We start from the raw sequence: 19174 nt of genomic DNA on the forward strand, positions 1-19174 counted from the left end.
TCGATCATGTATACATGTAAATATATGTGTAATTTATTTTGAACTTTACTTTTATGCCGGAAAGTTACATTTGATGCTTTAGTACATTTAATATCAGATACTTTAAGACTTTTGCTCAAGTACTTTTCATAGTAACTTTCAGAGTAATATTTTAACATGATATTTTTACTTTTATTCAAGTATGACTTTTGGGTACTATTTACAACACTGCTCCCAAGTCAAATTTTGAGGTAGTTTAACTTTAAGTATTCTCAGTTTTCTGGTAGAGAAATACTTATTTTTACTCCATTTGTTTGACAGCTAGAGTTACTAGTTACTGTGTAGATTACAAATTTAAATACAAAGCATATGATGAGATAACTGAATACAGTGTGATGCATAGCTATAGATTAAACTACTGTATATTAAATGACAAACTGCTTACACATCAGGACTGATAATTCAATAATTTAATATACAATAACAGAAAGGAGCCATTCTGTTACAAAATGAGTGTGTTCACTTTTAATACTTTAAGAGCATATTGCTAATGTAACTTCTGTACTGATGTAACATTTTGAATGCAGGAAAGGGATATTTACATGGGCGTGCCGCTACTTGTACCATTAATCTCAATACTTCTGCTTTGAATGATGATCAGCTTTTACATAATTCGCTTAACTCGACACATTTTTAACATGATTGAGGAACCTGCGTCTTCGGGAAACATATTATGATTACCCTGCGGTTGCTCTTAGATAAGAGAGTATGTGCTTATGGTAAATATTTGTGAACATGAGAGAGGATACTCATGTTTTGCTGCAACCAAGCCCTCTGTAAGCAATCTTGCAACATGAGGTATATGTCAGGTCTCCCCTCGGACTCCTCGGAGGTTGAATTTGCTTGATGAATGCATCCTTCTCATCATGTGCCAAAAACTATACTGCTCTGCCAAGTATCACAGAGACTGATCCCTAGTGAGGGGAAGCACACGTCCACCAGTAAGTGTGTTCTACCAACGGCTGTGCTGCTGGGAATTCAGGACTTTGAGTCGCAGATATTATGTTAAGATACAGATTTTTGTATGATTAGAGGATCATGTAGATGACTGTCCCCCCCCAACACCAGACTGTTAGAAAGGTTGAGGTAAATTTAATCTGGTCTGAGTAGGTGCTATTAACAGTCTCATACCTGACAGTCAGATCAGTGCTGGATACGACAAGTATTTGCATGCCAAACTGCAGCAGAGATTAGCTCTGCAAAGCAGCAAAAGTCCTAAAACAGACAAAGAAACTGCCTATTACGACATTATTTGTAGATCACTTTGCTCTTCTCCAAATACAGCCGACTTAACTGACTTGTTTTCTAAGTCAAACTGTTATGACAGGAAATGTCTGCCTGAAATCATATATTGTTGAAATATTTAAGATGTTATCTCAGAAAATTTCTGCGTGGTGCAAAACTGCTTGTCTGGAGATAAAAAAAAAAAAGTACATCTGAAGATAAGAACAAAAGACTAGAAACTCGTATGTTTTGGTTCCAGGCTGGTTAACACTTAACTTGATCTTGATGACTGTCGTGAAAAGCTGAACAACATTCTTTGTTTCCATGCTAGGAACAGTTACTGTGTAGGTGTTTCAATAACAACAGGCGCTTGTGAAAATTTCAAGATTAATCTCACCGCAACACCGATGACACAATCAAATCCATCATGTGACCAGTAATGAGAACAAATCTGGTATTTCAGGTCACGGTGAGAGTAACCTTCAGCACCTGCTCCAAGTGACTCACATGAATTCAGAGTATCACGGTCCCCTTACAAGACAAACTTAAGGAATGACCTCATGCAGGACCACTGCAGTCTGGCTTGGCACGAACAATAGCCAGTCTGTGCTGGTCCATCCTACGTTTCTCTCTCGCATGTCTGTGACCGCTGACCACAGCTTGAGTCACATCCTTCCCAGCTCTCCTGCATGTTTACGGAGTGCTGGCTCTAAACTGCCTATGATATCACGGGCCCTGGGTATTAAGAGTTGCTCTGTTTGAAAAGACCTCCAGGACAGGGTGGAAAGAACCATCCATGGTTCTGCTACAACCACAGGCCTGATACAGGAAAACCCCTCCTCTGCAGAGTTTTCCTCTGCATTCAGCATTCCTCATTGGTTTGCGGGACAGGTGCCTGCAGATGACACTGTGACAGCTGAGTGTGATGACTCCAGTGACATCACACATGAAATGACGCAAGGAGACGATGGAACAGTTTCTCTAAATAGACATTTAATGATTTAAAATAATGTGGTTACAGACGGGGAGAAGGGAAACAGGTGTTGGGGCAGGAATAGAGGAATTTTACAACTGGTATACTATTTACCGTGCAACTTAAACTGACCACGTTTCAGTCTTTACTGCAAAGCTGAATGTCAAAAGAGTCTACCAGATGAATAAAAAGCACAACAGCCATGCAGGAAGGCGTCGCTCTGGCACGTATCAATGGCATCACATAGAGGTGATAATACAGAGAAAAGAGAGCTTTTTTTAATTTACAAACAAATAACACTGGAGTCCATTAACATGTAACAAATATATACAGATAATCAACAAAGAGGAATTGTGGCAGAACAAAGCAGCTTCATATAAAATACCATACTCAGACTGACCGGCGAGTGTGTTATTAACCTGTGTGAGATGATTACAGTAACTTTAAGAGAGAATTGTAACATACTACCATAATTCTTTTGAACCTTTCTAATAGATTGTGTACGTCTCTGCACCGTCTGGGTTGGATGTAAACATTACTCCTGCTTTTCTTGGCGTTCACTCACATTCGGAGCCACACAGTAGTAAAGCATAATTACTTTCCTTCTTTTTTTAAACCTGGTCTAACCGAAGGCTCCATCTAATATTTGCATTGATCAGAAATTAATAAAACTTCAAAAAATACAAAAACAAAACAAAAAGTAGATACTGACAGTCCTCTGGTCTCATGACTGACACCTGCCATTGATAGCACATTAGCGGCTCGACTCCGCCCCCTCTGATTTCCACCTGCCTACTGCCGGCTGAGGCGCTGCCTACTGGGTCCGGAGCTGGTAATCTGAGGAGGAAATGGACGAGACTTAATCAAATGGACAAAGAAAAGGAGCGAATCGGAGAGAAAGCGAGTGGAGGCAGCTGATGCTTTCCACCCAGAATGAATGGAATACAAAGGAAATGAGATGAGGATGTTTGGCAATTAGTGGCAACATTAGCAAAAAGACCAACATGTGCAACCTTGGTAATGTCAGTATGAAGATCAGGGAAGCGCAACAAAAAAAAAGTTCACTTTCTCACATTTCGCAGGACGTTGCCACATTGCCTCATGTTCTTCACTGTATCCCCTTTTCATAGAACTGCATCAGTACAAGGTTGGTTCCCACCACATTGCACTGCATTGCCCAATTGTTGCCTAATAACAGCACATATGGGCACTGTGTGTGAGCACAAGCATTTCTGAACTCTTAACCTACCTCCATTTTGGGTGATGTAGCGCACCCACGGCAGGGCCTGATATCCACTCTTCTCAATGATCTTCAGGTAACGCACCTGTCGAGGGAAAACAAAGATGAATGACAGGTATAAACACGAGTTTGCTGACAGTTTTTCCAAACGCTTCTTTGATATGAACAGTTTTTCACTGCAAACAATGATTTCAGTGGCTGGGTTCTAGTGTAAAAAAACAACACAAAAGCCATTCGTTAATATCAAATAAACTTTTAGAAAGATAAACTACCTAATCCTTTACATTTTCCATCCATGATCTAAACTTATCCTGTGCAGGATAATGGGGCCACTGGAGCTCATACCAGCATGTTCTGGGAAAAGCCACAATAGACCCTGGACAGGCTGCCAGTCCAACACATACAAAACGAACATAAATACCACCTATGGCAAAATTAGGAGACAACTCATCTACTGTGCATGTCTATGGACTGTGGCAGGTAGTAGTGAGTATTGGAGCACCCAAAGGAAACAGGCACGAGGAGGAAGTGCAAACAGTGAACATGAGGTACTTGAAACAGATGGGTTAGAACCCAGGACTTCTGAACAGCCACTGCCCAACTACCACACTACATACAAATTCTAAGGAGGTTTTGAGCATCTAGTGTGTTCAAACTGGCAAGGCGAATAAAATTTGGTGCACTAACAAACAGCTATTTCTCTTCTGGGGATCAACATGTGGAATTTGTTACCTGCAGAACTTTAACTGGATCCTGACTGGGATTTAAACTCAAACTGAAACAGTTTTTGAAGAGGTATCAGACACAAAGTCATGAATGACTGGTGCATCTTGTTTTACAGTGATTTGATGTATTTTATTACAAATTGTGTTCCATATTGTTCTGTCTGTATTTTCTTGCACATATTTGTTGTTGAGTTTTATGTTTTTTTAAAAAGACCCATCTAGAGAAGTTCATTGCAAACTAGCTTAGGCTATAAATGCTGTTGTGTGGCATCAGTTTATGCTACATAATCGCCCCAACAAATAGACAATAAATGAATAAACCATTGTCGGTGCAGCATGGTATCATTATATTTTACATTATCTGTTGTATCTGTACGTATGTGGGTGTATGTTAAGAGTATATGTTTGAGGGAATTACATTGGTTCTTTTCCTTATGACACGTCAACTCCATAGTGTTTATACCGGCAGCCATATTATGAGACAACCAGATATGTTGAGTGTGCGTATGCATATATGTTATGTTGCATATATTATTTACTGACATAAAATAATTATTTTTTACAACTGTAACTGTAAATGTAAGAAAGTGCACAATAAAGTCTAACATTTTGCACACAGTGAATGTAATTATTATGTACTGAATCTACCTTCGTCCTCCGTCCATTATAACCTCCTCATAGCGCCAGAGTTCTACTGGAAGTTGTATTTTGGTGATTTAAAGGCTAAATTAGGATTATTTGTAACATATTGAACATACAGAGTGAAGATGTTGACGTGCATTATGCTGCAGGAGTGGTTTAAGATGTTTCTAGGAATATTCTAATTGAGTATTTTGACTTTTCACTTTCTGCTCCTTTGCAGAGGATGTTGGCAAAAGCTACCCATTTTTAAGAGCCACTTTTTAAGCCTATAGACAGGAAGTATTTGACACTCAAAAGATAGATTTTCGGTGAAGTGCTCCTTTAGGCTTTTAGCAAGATGCAAGTTGTAGTAAGAGAAGTGTTGTTGATGAGGAAGCAGTAGTATGAGTCACACTGAGAAGGGGGAAGCAGATACAGAACAGCTTTCAAGGGACACTCAATGTGAATTTACATAACTGTAACATACTGTTTTTTCGACGCCAGGGTGGAGGAGAGAAAAAAAAAATGCACATCAGCATAATCGAGATACAACTTTCACAAGGCATTAACTGATATTTCACCAGAGCAGTGTTACCACAGAGCTGAATTTCGAGAATACACTCTAAAAATACCCTGCCAGCCTGTCCACCACTGAACATGATGAGCCATCAGGTGGAGAAAAAAAACACTTAAAACTTATGCCACTGTGACAATCTGTCCATATAAGTTAGATTTAAAGTGACCGGTTTATAAAAGATGAAATATTGCTTAATTAATATCTTTTCCACAAGGTTAAGAACTTACTCTTCTGCGGTATGTCATTTCATCTTGTGGTAGCAATAACTATCTGTCACTGTACGCTCCAAAAATAATTACAGACATATCTTTCATGCTTCGGTGTGCTTTAGGAGTACGAACTTTCTCACAAACCTCACAAAAGTCTGATCTGTGCTCTCACAATTAAAAGCGATGGGAGTGCTGCCATTTTAAGGCTGACACGACCCCTCTCTGGGAGATGTTGCCGTGCCGTGTCTCCATTGCGCCCGTTCCCAGCTGAAAGCCGGACAGACAGGGCAGGAATTTGTGCGGCGGGCCTCGGTAGTGGCCGCCTTGTTATTACCTTCCACTACACAGTGAGGTCAGAGAGGGAGAGAGAGAGCGCCGTGGCCAGCAGACACATGACGACAAACACACAGACACGGGATCACCAAGTTTGCCGGCACAGCACTTCTCCCTGAACCCTGCAGCCAAACATGCAGTCGGCCTGACCGTGGGTACGCAGTCAGCAGAAAGCCATCAAAAGCCATCCTCCGCAAAATATCATTATGGCTTGTAAGATGAGAAGGGGAAAGGAGGATGTTTGTTGCATCTCGTTTGGTAAGTACAGACTACATGTGTGGTCTGGATTTATCAGGCTTTCGGTAGAAGCTATGACCCATAATGCATCTGCCAGCTTGTTTGGGTTCCCTCGACATCACCTAAAGATGGGAGATTTGAAAATGTAACTACAGTTCTGCTCTTATTGCCACTCGGGCCAAAGTGTGGGGTTGCTCCATTTCTAGTAAAATTTATAAGGTGCAGTTACGTGCATCATACACACTTCACATGTGCTCTCCTCTACACTTAGTGGTACAGCTAAGAGGAACTTTCTCATGCTTTGATATTTACATGTGTCTAATTAAACTTCACAGCCTCTTCTCACACGTACAGAGTGGTGTTGCTGGCTGCATTAGAGTCTGAGACCCAGTCTGCTTTTGCCCTGTAATAAGGGGAAGGTTACTGGCCTGACACTAGCGTTCAGTGGGAATCTGGCTCTTAATAGGTTGCCTATGAGATGGTCTGCGCACCACAGTGCGGTTGCAAACAGTGAGCAAGAAGTTTTTAAGCTTTTGGTTCGACAGACAGTGGAGGTGCTGTGGAGGCCGACAACAACATGGGAACTGGCAACTACAACTCTAATCCTGATAATTTATGTCCACGTGTGTAGATCTTAAATACCAACGGACAACATCATTTCCAGTAATCACTCTTAACTCATCAAACTACGACATGAGTTATTTTATTTCAAATATTAGTCAAAACTACAAATTATGGATGGGACTAGAACAGATTTTATTCCGGATCGCAATAAAACACACACAATGAGTCGTGCAGGAGGACCTTATGATTTATGATTCATGATTATTTATTTGAGATCCGCTGATTGTTCACTAAAAAACAGAATTGTGTCCCGTCTGTGATGCAATCAAAATATTGTTTTCCTAAGAAAATATAAGGTTAAAGTGATTCCAGTATGTTTTAGTGCAATTTTAGTTTTTCAAGTTCTTGAAAAACTAAAAGTTAAAACAAAAAAGAAAAAAAAAGTCCCCAGGGCGCACTGTGGCTTTCAGAACCAGACCTTTTCAGGTGGCTTCCTTCCAGGAAGTTACCGATTTAACGGAAGAAAAATCATTCGTGACATTAGGCTGTTTCTAGTTTCATAGGTTTCACCATGTATATCTATTTCTATTTAGTGCAGCTTCCAACGGCCAACTGAATTTTTTTAAAAACTACTCAACCAATCAGCTGAAATTTCCTTTAATAGTAATGATAGTATGGCTAAGAAAGTGAATACTGCCTCTGAATACAGTGTTCTGATCATAATCTGTTGTCAATATCATTAATTTAAAATTATTCCATTGCATACTTCTTCAAATGATTATATCAGTGTGATTTTTTTCAATGACTGACAACTAAATAAATCCAGGGTGATATTGCTGATACTGTTATTAACCAAAGAAAAAGCCAAATTTAAAAACAATAATGGTTGTTAACTTTGACCACCTCGTTCTGATCACTGTGGACAGTAACATCTCTGCCAAAAGGGTGTGTTCAGATTGAAGGAAAGAGGAAATACCCTGTGTTTTTTTTATTTGAATACAACTCAGCAATGGTTTTTCAAAAACCACAAAAAGAGGATCCATCAACCAAAGAGATGAGAAAGTATGACCTAGTTCTATGAAGATTGTGCTGCATATCAGGAGACTTTTTGTTGGTTTTATAAGATCTTTAGTTAATTTTCTTTATTTTTCAACTTTAAAAAAAATAAAAAATTGTTGTACGAATACATTTTTTACATTGTTCTGATCCATAAAAAGAGGTGTGTGAAAATATGTTACTTTAATTGAGTGGCTTGTTGAAAGGTCCATGAAAGAGTTGAGATACCTCTCACATTCATTTTGAAAAGAAAAACATGAAAAGTTATCTTTGAAAGAAATGTTTAACACAACATAGGACAAGTCTTTGGTTCATTGATATTCAAAGTGACTCCACACCTGCCTTTATCGCAGCACGATGACGTAACTTGCTTTTTATTCGAGCATCTGTTCATTTATGGTCTGGCAAAAAACGTGAAAGGAAGGAAGGAGCTGCTAAATTACCTTGGAAAATGACATGCATTCTTATACGGCCAAAACCACCCCAATTAAAAGTATTATAGATTTCAATTAACGTGGGATTGAGCTTCTTGTTTCCGAGTGGGCTGCATAATGTCCATACAACCTAATAACGTTTTATTGAGTATCATAGGAAATGTGGAGAAGCTGGAAAATGTGACCTTGTAGCTCTTTTAATGAGAGTTAAACAGAAAGCAGTATGAGAAGTTAACAAATAAATAAAAGTGTGTTAGAAGGAGAGATTCAGGAGCTCAACAGTCGAGAAGAATACAGTTGATCAAAGCGCTTTTTGTTAAAAATACGCTTAAAGTAAGTTTTGAAATAGAACATTTATATAAAATTGAGATGTTTATACAGCTATAAGAATTCCTCAGTGATAAGCTCGGCTGCTGTAGGGATCTACTCCCTGCACTTCCTTTAACAGAAACACTTACTAACAGTACGTGAGTAACATTATGTCATTTTCCATGCTGAATATTTGGTTTTGGAATTAGTAATTGTTCAAGAAAACCTATGACGATGACAGCTGCTTCTAAATCACATTTTGCAATTACAGTGTGGTTGTAGTTCATGACATACTTATAACTGACTATTCTCAAGAACAATAATGAGAATCTGAGGGAGGTATTGGTGGAGGAGTTGACTGCGTCGACAGATGTGTAAGCTGAGGATCTGATGCGTCTTCAGAGCGACCTAAGTGTGGGGTTTCAGGGTGAATATTCTACATGAAATCCACAAATAATAGAAAATACACAGATCTTTTTCCTGTGATTTTTATTATCACTCTGTTCTATTGAGCTGTACAATCCATAATTTTAAAGTCTGTCTTAGCTGATAATACTCGTCTTATGCTTTAGAAAAATAGCATTCAAATGAATGCAGTCATTTTCAACTTTCAGTTTAAGAGCTCTTGCTTTAGATAACTAAGTCAAGTGAAATCTGGTTAATGCAGCCCTGAGCTGTGAGTGTGTAAAAATGCTATTTTTTCTCTTCGGGCAAAAATATGACATTTTCAAACAGAGTTTTTTCAAGTTGCCACTGTTTCCTCACATCAAGACATGGGAAAACTTAATTTTGTGTTGCTGTGGTGCTGCACGTATAATCACAGGACAACTGTGATTATACAGTAAGTGCAGCGTATCTGTGTAAGTCTGTGGTCAGCAAGAGTTTTCATTCAAACATGGAGGAAAAACATTAGCTTCTCCTCTCAGTTTCATGGGAATCACAATCAAAATCCAATGAATCTACTTACCTGTAACTAAGAAAGACATTTTCTATTACTGTGATTAACATAAAAAGCAGAGGGCCATGTCCAAGTTGATGAGCAGCTGCTTTCTGCTTTGCTCAACAGTAGAAATTTTCTCTACCACAGAAGGAATCTAACAGTTTAACAGAGCTCCCTCACTGCCCCCTCTGGCCAAAAACAGGACAAATATGAATTGTTTAAATTCCTGCTCTGGTGAGGGAGTACATTTGGGAGACACTGCTACGTGCCACAAATTCTAAATCCAGGATGACAGAGAAACAACAGAAAACCACAAGATATTTGGACTATGCACGCAGGTGCAAATAAACTGCAGCATATGTTTGAATGTGCTGCCAGATGGTTTACTATATCGGAATGATAAACACAGTTTGAGCGACTGTAAACAGATTTAGTGAATGTTCCTGTGATAACATTTTGTCTGAATAGCTTATTTTACCTCTGTCCATGTGCTGCTGCAAGTAGGCTAAACAAATTACTGGTTGAGTTTAACAGAGGTCATGTGGGGATGTGTGTGAGGCATACCTGGATGCCTGAGGTGGTGAAGTACGGGATCTCAAACTTGACACTGATTGGTGGCTTCCCCTCCTTATCTTCAGCCTCTACACTCGGCAGACCGAAGTGGGCCCGCATCAAATACTCCTTTCCACCCTGCGACACAACACAAGTCACAACACAAACTCTATACGACTCTGGAATCTGCACGTGTTAAATCGAGTCTTTATAAGGATTAACTATGGAACAAATGCAGAAACTGACATCGTGGCAGCCAAAACCCAAATTCTTATTTTGGCGTTACCAAAAAACACAAACATAAGTCAATTTTTAACCATCTTTATGTTACTCATGAGTCATATTTTCTGCTCACAGGGAAGGACTTGATCGACCAGACGATCTCGCTGTTCTCAGGCACCCACTTGACGCTGCCCACTGTGGTCTTGAATTTGGGTGAGTCAGCGTCAGTTGGCACTGGAATGTGGATCTCCACGTTGTTGGCTGTGGAACGCCTCTTGAACTGACTCTTAGCCTAAAACGAGAAACAAGCAGGTCAAGTTTAACACGATGTTCTGCCTGAACAGGGTATTAAAACTTAATGATAGCTTTATTATAGCATTAAACATGGTTTGATGTGAGAACAGGACGCTAAATATAAGGAAGAACAGAAAGTCCCTGAAAATCATTATAATTTACTGCACTTACCTCAAATCTTTTTTTTTTTACTTGTTCTGTTATGAATAACTACGACAGCGTGTTTATGACAACAACAACGATGCTGAGATAAATGTCATGGCAACTGACCCACCTTGATCATGTACTCGATCCGACTGTGGGAGTGCTTCTCAATAACAGATTCAATCCAGATCAAGGGCTTCACCTAAGATGCAAACAACAGATTTTAAACAAGAGCCTCCATTCCATTCATCACACATGGCAGTTTAAATAACACGTGACACAGTCACCACCTAGTGGACAGCAGGTGTCACTACAACAGGAACCGACGAAATGTTTAGGAATAGAATACATTTGCTCAGTTTCCAAAACTACCAACAACAACAGCAAGTAGTCACATACTTAACTTTGTATTGTCTGGAATCAGTGTTGTGTGATCTAAATATTGCAGAGGAAGTCTAGGGGAAAAACCTGGACTGCGCAAACTTGGGAGGGCTCTTGACAGGCTGTGTAGTTGCGCAACAGGTTTGTGACTGTATAGACCTTAAACATGTATGCAGTACCCGCGTTCATGGAGGGATCATTAGCGTTTATATTTGATAAAACATGGTGACTGTCGCCATGACAACATGGTGCGGAATCAGTCTATGAAATTAATCAAAACATTTTCTGTAAAGGCAAAGTTTGCCTGAATTATCAATGATGTTCACCATGACTTGAGAAGAAGGACAAGTCGTGCTTTCTTCGACCAAGGTGAAGATAATCGAGCACAGAGTATCGCTGATTGGTGTGGTGGATGACTGACGGTAGAGACAGCTCTCTGATCTAAAACCAAAGGCTTGTAGTAAGTAGCTTGCTCCGCTCATCGCCGTCCTGCCAGTCGAGATGCGTATAGATCCCCGATGCAACATGGAGCTTTCTCCTCCATGTTACGCCGCACTCAGGGATCGACTCATCTCGACTGGCAGGACGGCTACTGCTACTGCTAGCGTGAGTTGTTCAAAATCTTCTTTTTAGTAAACTCTGCGTACACAAATCTCAATGCCCGTGTTCATGTGTAGAGACCCTGGTGACACTACGAGCAAAGTTTCATGTTGTGTTGAGTCTTCTCAGCGTTTTAAAAATAGCGATTTTGATGCTACCATACAGCTGCCCCTAGCACGCAATTGAACATTTTTTTCATCATTGTGACCAATATGGATACTGAGCCTTATATTTTACAGTTAAAAAAATGTAACCTGTAATTTCTTTCTGTTGGACAAACTATGTAGAGGTTCATTTTGCATTTCTCTACAGCAAATCTTTGTTACTGAATTTTTTCGTTGTTTCTTCAACACATAAAAAGAAACTTATCTTTCCACAATAAACTAATGCTGGCCTATATATCTACCTCTATAGTACATCGAGGGAGAGAGAGAGAGAACTCAGGCATTACGAAGAACAAAAGAGGTTAGATTCAAAACACTTCAGGGGTGTATCGGCTATCATGCAGATCAAACCTTTGGATTTTTATGTAAAAAATGCGGCTCTCTTGCTATGTTGGTAAGGTTTGAATTAAATTACATGTAAAATAGATTTCATATTGTTCGAAACACTTTCACACTTGTTCGAAAAAAGGAAGAAATGTGTACATTTTTGTAGTTTCAAGTCTTGCACTTGTTTTTATTTCATCTAAATAACATTACATTTTTAAAATTGTTGTTTCTTGGGTAGTTCATTTAAAATTTTCTTGTGGTGGTTACTGCTTGCTAAAACTGGAACGACCTCTGCTCCACTGTTCTACTTCCCTTCTCACAGGCTTACTGGAAACCCTATTGTGAAATATTAGTGAGAATTGGATGCCAGTTTAAACTTTTTTAACCTAATGTGCTTCCTTACAGCCTCCTGTATTACTCATTATATTTGATTTTCAACTTCCTTTTATAACTATGCAGTTGGGATTTATAAAGTGAAAGGCCTGGTTCATGATGATGCAATTCAGCCCCACTTGAGAAGAGGCTGGTTTGGCTGAGACCCAATCTCTTTCGTTGTTTCCAGTTTAGAAGTTTTGTGTACAAATATTTAGCTCTTGTACCGACTGTGCCTTGTTGTAAAAAGTTGTGGTAAACATCTTTGTTCATTATTTTTGTAAATATTTACCAGACACCATAGAGAAACTGGCTGAAGTTACCCTGGTGGACTGCTTTACTTTTAAGGCCAGAAAAAAAACCATGAAACATGGAACACCACATGTGCTCGAGTCATTATCGTAGTTTATATACTGTCGTATTTGTTCATGATTCGCCTGCTTTTATCACAATTTATTTCACACACTGTTGAATTGATGGTCTAGTGGTTAAAGGAAAGTTTATTTTAACCTGGCGTATTTTCCATAAATTTGACGATTGTAACATCGCTCGACAACTTCAGCAAAACAACATTATTGTTATAAACAACTTTCAATACATTATCTGGCGAGCTACATGAGTTGTGCGAGTGAGCAGCATGGACAAAAATGTTGTGGTAACTCAAAAGAGAGTCAGTAAGAAGAGCTGTGAGATTCAGTTCTTATTGGATTTTCTTCTAAATTCTAAGTAAAACCTCATTCAAATAAAAGAAGTGAACAAAGATGACGCACTATGAGCTCAACTGTGGGACTGTGCCCAGCCTTGCATAGTACCCTGTAGTCTGGTGACTCCAAATACATTAGCTGCCCGTGTTTCCTACAGCTGAGTCATTAGCCCTTTTTAAACAGAGATTCCGTAACACCGTAGCAACGAAGGCTCGCCACTACACCGCCTTTGTTGTTTTACACTGAATCAACCAGCGCTGGCATAACGCCACCCCAGTCATTTTATATAGCATGCTGGTGTTGCGGTAACAAAAGAGGCGTGATGGTACACATCATAACTTTGCCATCTATGATTTTTTTTTGTGCGTGCGCGTTTCTATCTGTAAATTTACAAATGTCTCAGCACTTAATAATCATATGGATGTTGTTTTAATGTGTTGTGATTGAGATCCTGACCCACCATGCATCGTGGAAAGTGACAAAGATACGCTTTTTGTTCAAAATGACATCACATTATCGCCATCAGTAAATAGAGGACCTTATCTGGCTCTCACTCCCAAAGAGGGATGCTGTTTTGAAGGGGGGATGTTCATCGAAGACTCGGTAGGGAGGGCTGACAGTCGCGGTGATATTAATTTTATATAAATTGCCAAAGAGAGTAACAACACCATAGTGGAAGGCGACAAAGACATTGTGAGTTAAAGTTTTTTGCTGCTTGGCTCTCGCTGCTGAGTATGATGAGAAGTGGGCGGGACAGACAGGGTGACAGCCACTTTTCCATGTATAAATTCAGCATTTTTTCTTCCTATTAGTTATCAGACACACTACCTGCTATCACATTACTGTTATCTGGTCTTGTCACGTTGCTTTGTGGGTTAAAGTGTGGGACAACATCCAGTGAAGGATCTGTTGAGTTGTCGGCCTGTGAAGGTCATCAAAATGTCACACCCTGCCAGCTTACACTTTCACACAGACGTCAATTCACCTCTGTTTTTACTTCTGCTGGTAGATCAGAGGCGGAACGAAACTGTCCCCCCCCCATTCTGCCTCTGTAACTTTCATACAGACGGCGAGGTGGAATAACGGTGCAATATTCCAGCCTTGGAGAGGCAGTATAAGGGGGTTTTTGGTTGATATGGTGGCCTGTGATGACCATATATGAGAGCAGGCACATTTTAAAAGGCTACAAGAACCAAAGGAACTTAACTGATATCATCTCAGAAAATCACCAGCGAGTGTGTTATGATTTTGTGCTTGGCATGTGTTATTTCACACCTTACTCTTGTTATGCGTCGGTCTGTGGAACTACCAGACCCTGTTGGAAGAATACAAAAGGGGCCGGAAGGTGTCTGATCCACAGTACTCACATGAGTGTTGAGGCGGTAAGACATGAGCTCAAACTCTCCGTCTGGAGGAATGAAGGAGATGGTACGGTCATTCTCGAAGCGAGACAGACGGACACACTGATGAAACTTGACATCCTCCAGCTCTACCGATTTACTCTTCCCACCTACAAGATAAAAGAAACAAAACAGATCATTTTAAAAAGGAGAAATAAAAATATAAGAACAGTGAACCTGCATTGCATTAACTTGTGTAAATCAGAACTAGGTCAAACTGAATTTGCAAATAACTTTAAAAAGTTTTTTCCAATCAGCATGAGGGGACAGATGGACAAAGCAGTAAGTGCCAAGAACATCTATCTGATTTTCACTGTTGTATTCTTTGAAAGGGTAATTTATTATAATCAAAACTCCATTAGGCAGCTCCTCAATTAACTGAATCACTTTTTAATACAGTTGGTTAGAACTGAAGAAGCCGCTTGGATGAGAGGTGAAACGTCTTCAAGAAACTGAAGTCCAGTTGCCGACAATACAACACCTAGATTTATCATGACCTGGATGACTGAGAACCTTCATCACCATTTTTAATACAATATGACCCAAGTCTGCTGCAAGAGAGAACTCACGTCCAGTGTTTTCAAACAGAACCTTGTCATTAAGGCCCAAACGCAACTCAGGCATTCCAGACAGGAAGACACGCATCTTAATGGAGCCAACGATCTCACTACGTAGAACATTACCATTGGCACTAACCTGAAAAACAGAGGGATTACAGTGTCAGGGGGTCACAAAGGGACAGAGAAACCCGCCAAAGAAAGCGTACAGAGAGCGTGCAGAAATACAGCAACATCAGCCCACTATTGTTGTGACGCACACAGGGAGGAAGTTTACAAAAACTGTGACTGGCTTTCCTTAAGCAACACAGCGCTTCTAAAACAAGGAGTTCCTACCAGGAGGTTGACTGACTCAATGACGTCCAGGAAGACCTCATTCTTCCTGTACTTGATGCCCTCTGACCTCCAGGAGACGGCGTTGGTTACTGTGGCAGGGGGTCGCGGGGCGCCAGTGTCTAGCTTGTGCCCCTCCTGGGTTATGTATCTGAGAGACAAAAATGTAAACACTGAGGCAAAAAACAGAAAAAAGGGGAAATCGACTGTCTGCAGTGGTGAGTTCCCAGAAAGCATCAAAGGAAAACAGAGAGTCTCATGGTTACCGAGGGAGGACTGTCTGACTGATTGCAGTAGTCAGAACACTGGGGGAAATCCAGAGTTAGCTTACTACGTGTCTGCGTCAACCACAGTACTGTAAGTTTTAACGGTCATTTACAGTACAACAAAGGTGAAAAGAGTAACCTGATTTAACGGCTGCATAATAATCAGCGTATAAGATCTTCACACCCGTAGGAAGCTGGATTGACACGTTGTCCTACACCGATTTGTAAAACCCCTGATTTCAGTTGATTAACACATAATTAACACTGACAATTTTGATAATGTTGAATTCCAGGTAAAAGTACCGAACTTGTTAGTTAAAGCTTTTCAACCGTTATGATTTGCAGCCTTTTAATTGTTTCAAATAATTGTTAAAATTAAGCGCTTAAAGGAATTCAGCAGATTTGACGTACTTTATAACTTGCTTTGGATGAAAACATCAGCTAAATGAATCTAATGTTAACAGTGAATTTAGGTTTTTGATTGACTGTCAGATATTAAGATTCATTTAGTTGTCATTCTACATACAGAATGGTGCTATGAAGCGCATGTTGTAGTCCCTTTATTCTACAAAAGAAAAACTATTTTTTTTATGATGGAGGCTGAGTGAAAGAAGCTGCTCTGTAGTCTGGTCTGGTTGCTCATGCTCGAACACAAGCACGGGTGCGCAACCTGGACATGAAGTATAATCATGTGTATTACGCCGCCTTGCATAATCAAAAAATCCAGGAATGTGAGAGGGCGTCTATGAGCAAAACGACACAAAAAAAGCCAAAAAAAAGCCCAGTATAGTCATGTTCTCTTTGTTGTTCTCAATTGTGCAGTGACCGCGCTACGACAGGATGACATATGTACATTAGGTAACTGAGGTCAGGCCCGGTTGCAGCCGGAGCACTGCGAGTGCAGGCCAGTGGGGGGCTGGGGAGGGGGGACAATTGTGCGTGCGCCCTTAGCACCCTTTGGGCTCTGTGCACACACCTCACCCCACTGATTTCACTGCTCCTCGGAGATGGGTTAATTGCAGAGATCCAGTTTTACCATGTTGCACATTATCTGATATGTTATAAAATAGACTCTTCTTTCTCTTCCTCTTATATATCCGTATTTCTCACCAAACTTTTTACATTACATATTGTGATTTTTTCACTGATCTATTAGGTACACATGCCATCTGTTGCAAGCCTGTTTCTCCTGGAGGAGCGAGATCCCTCTTCTATCTCTTCCTGAGGTTTACGTCTTTTCTCATGTTAAAGGGTTTATTTAGGGGGGAGTTTTTCCTTATTCAGATCGAGGGTCTAAGTACAACGTTAGCAGTACAGCACCACAGCGTTGTACACTACAAAAAATAAATAAAATTGAATCGACTTAAATAACAGCCAGAAAACAACTCAAAGATTAATCAAAAATGGCTGTATTCATTCGTTGCACCTTTAATGAATGTAACATCAGGTTAATTGTGGTGAGACTGGGGTACTCACTCTTGCAGGATCTTGCTGTCTGTGGTCTGAGGATAGCCGAAGTCCATGAGCTCATCCATCAGCTCGTATATGATGACAAAGTTATCTCTAATGCTCTCTTCTTCCAATTCTTTGAAGTATTCTGAAAAAACCTGAAGAACACAAACATGTTTTTATAACTCCATCACTGTAAATATAGAGTGCATGGCTTTGTTAGTCATCTAAATCTGCTGTAACTATTTCACCCTACCTGGACGATTTTGTACAAGAAGGAGAAAACCAGCGAGACGCTCGCATTTTTCTTGGATGTTGCAACCACTGGTGTGATGTCTGTTAAGAAATTTAGCTACAAGATTTGAAAACCCAATCAGCAAAATAAACATAACACCAAGTATTGAAGAGATGCTTGACTACAAATATCAGACAGGAACAAGAAGGATACAGTAGAGGTTATTGTGTTTAATCCACATGAAACGGACTCCTCCATGAGCCAGGATGGGAGAGAGTGTCCCCTCCTCCTCTTTGTCCATCAGAAGGGTCATGAAGTGCTCGATCTCTGACATGTCCACATCTCCCCGGTAATTCCGGCATACCAGGACCTGAAAGGAACAGATAGTATTAGTATAGTTTGCAATATCACTGTTACTGTAAATAAACGGTAGCAGCAAAAATATGAGAGCTGTCATGGCTATACAGTATTTATATAGTTAAGATGCTGGCAGTAACCAAGGAGGGAAATTTCCATTATAGCCAAATTCTGTTATATTTATATATGTTTTCCCTCACACACCTGTACTTTTGTTAATCTTTAAACACTCATTAGGAGATAAGTTTTGACTCGATTCATTTTGTGTACAAACAAAAGGGACTTTAGATGGAAAAATCTAACAATTAAATCCTGAGTAAAGCACCTTTACAACATTACCTCGGCATAAAACGTGTCTTGTCTGTGATGCAAGTGTTACTTAAGCTGTTTAACACCACTGACACAGAGCTGTGGGCGGTAGGAGCACACGCTGCAAACTTGAGATGCTTCTTAAATTCAATGCATGTCGGTGTATAACTCATTCGCCGAATTAACTAAAGACGTTCACGGTTGAAAACAAGCTGCAGGAGTATACCAAAATGTATGTAATGCCTTGCAAAGAAGCAATGAGAAGTGAAACTTCAGATTTTTTTAGGGGAGTTTTGGCAACCTCTTCACATTCGCTGCTGCTAACAGCTGGTCACCAGTTCGTTAGTCAGCTTATCCGTCGTTATTCTTGCGTAGCTTTACGTGGCCTTGTATTTTTCAGTTTTACTCATCACATGAAACCGACCTCTTTGCTTTACGTGCATCTTTCTGGTCTAAATCACAAGCCGAAACCTTAACGCAGCATCAAACAGCCATGACACGTTAGCAACCCTGCTGCTGACTGAACCACATCATAATCTGTCAATGAAGAATGTGGTGGCTAGGCTAACGTTAGCTTAGCAAAGTAGCAGCAGCACTGTTATCTTACCTTTCCTTTTAAATCCAAGACATACACCGCACTCGCAGACATCTTGAACTAATTAACGTGAGCTTAGTTCAGCTCTGTATCAGTACCTTATTGAAAGCGGTCAGTTATTACTATTTCTGGGCTAAAATCATAGGACAGACTTTCATTCATAATACCGAAAAGGAAAAGCCACCCTTCCTTATTCGACACACCATCCATGCCTCTGACGAGCGCCCCCTATGGGACGGGAGGGTGTAGTGCTCCAGACAGAAGTAGGACAAATGTGCTTTTCAATCCAGAACATTACCCACAAAAAAGTATTGAAATATTTGTTTTCAAGACATTTCCTCACAAAGATCTCTCTGTAATTAATGGCTGATGTTTTACCTTATAGACACAACATCAGACAAAAAATGAAAGTTTGGAGGAAGGAATGACTGA

The 19174-nt window shown here is 40.0% G+C and overlaps 1 protein-coding gene across 1 annotated transcript; it reads right to left on the reverse strand.

Annotated features, from left to right (window-relative positions):
- Positions 1-2234: 2234 nt before the first annotated feature.
- ap1m1 (adaptor related protein complex 1 subunit mu 1) lies at positions 2235-18946 on the reverse strand. The gene is made up of 12 exons (XM_084369596.1): positions 18755-18946; positions 17695-17851; positions 17503-17570; positions 17274-17404; positions 15535-15682; positions 15211-15337; positions 14609-14751; positions 10824-10895; positions 10389-10547; positions 10046-10171; positions 3486-3561; positions 2235-3073 (listed from the first exon to the last, which is right to left on the reverse strand). Exons 1-12 carry the CDS (start codon positions 18794-18796, stop codon positions 3051-3053), a joined length of 1272 nt encoding a protein of 423 aa, XP_084225722.1. The 5' UTR covers positions 18797-18946; the 3' UTR covers positions 2235-3050.
- Positions 18947-19174: the final 228 nt, after the last annotated feature.

This window comes from Pagrus pagrus, assembly GCF_965226575.1.
Source record: "Pagrus pagrus genome assembly, chromosome: 12".
NCBI classification, from domain to species: Eukaryota; Metazoa; Chordata; class Actinopteri; order Spariformes; family Sparidae; genus Pagrus; species Pagrus pagrus.

Bases quoted from the DNA above. Each gene is read 5' to 3' on its own strand.
- ap1m1 (XM_084369596.1), bottom strand. From the start codon at position 18,796: ATGTCTGCGAGTGCGGTGTATGTCTTGGATTTAAAAGGAAAG. The intron at 15,338-15,534 runs GTAGGAACTCCT...TCTGTTTTTCAG, and splicing joins TTGAGTCAGTCAACCTCCTG to GTTAGTGCCAATGGTAATGT. The intron at 3,074-3,485 runs GTAGGTTAAGAG...TTTCCTCCTCAG, and splicing joins CTACATCACCCAAAATGGAG to ATTACCAGCTCCGGACCCAG.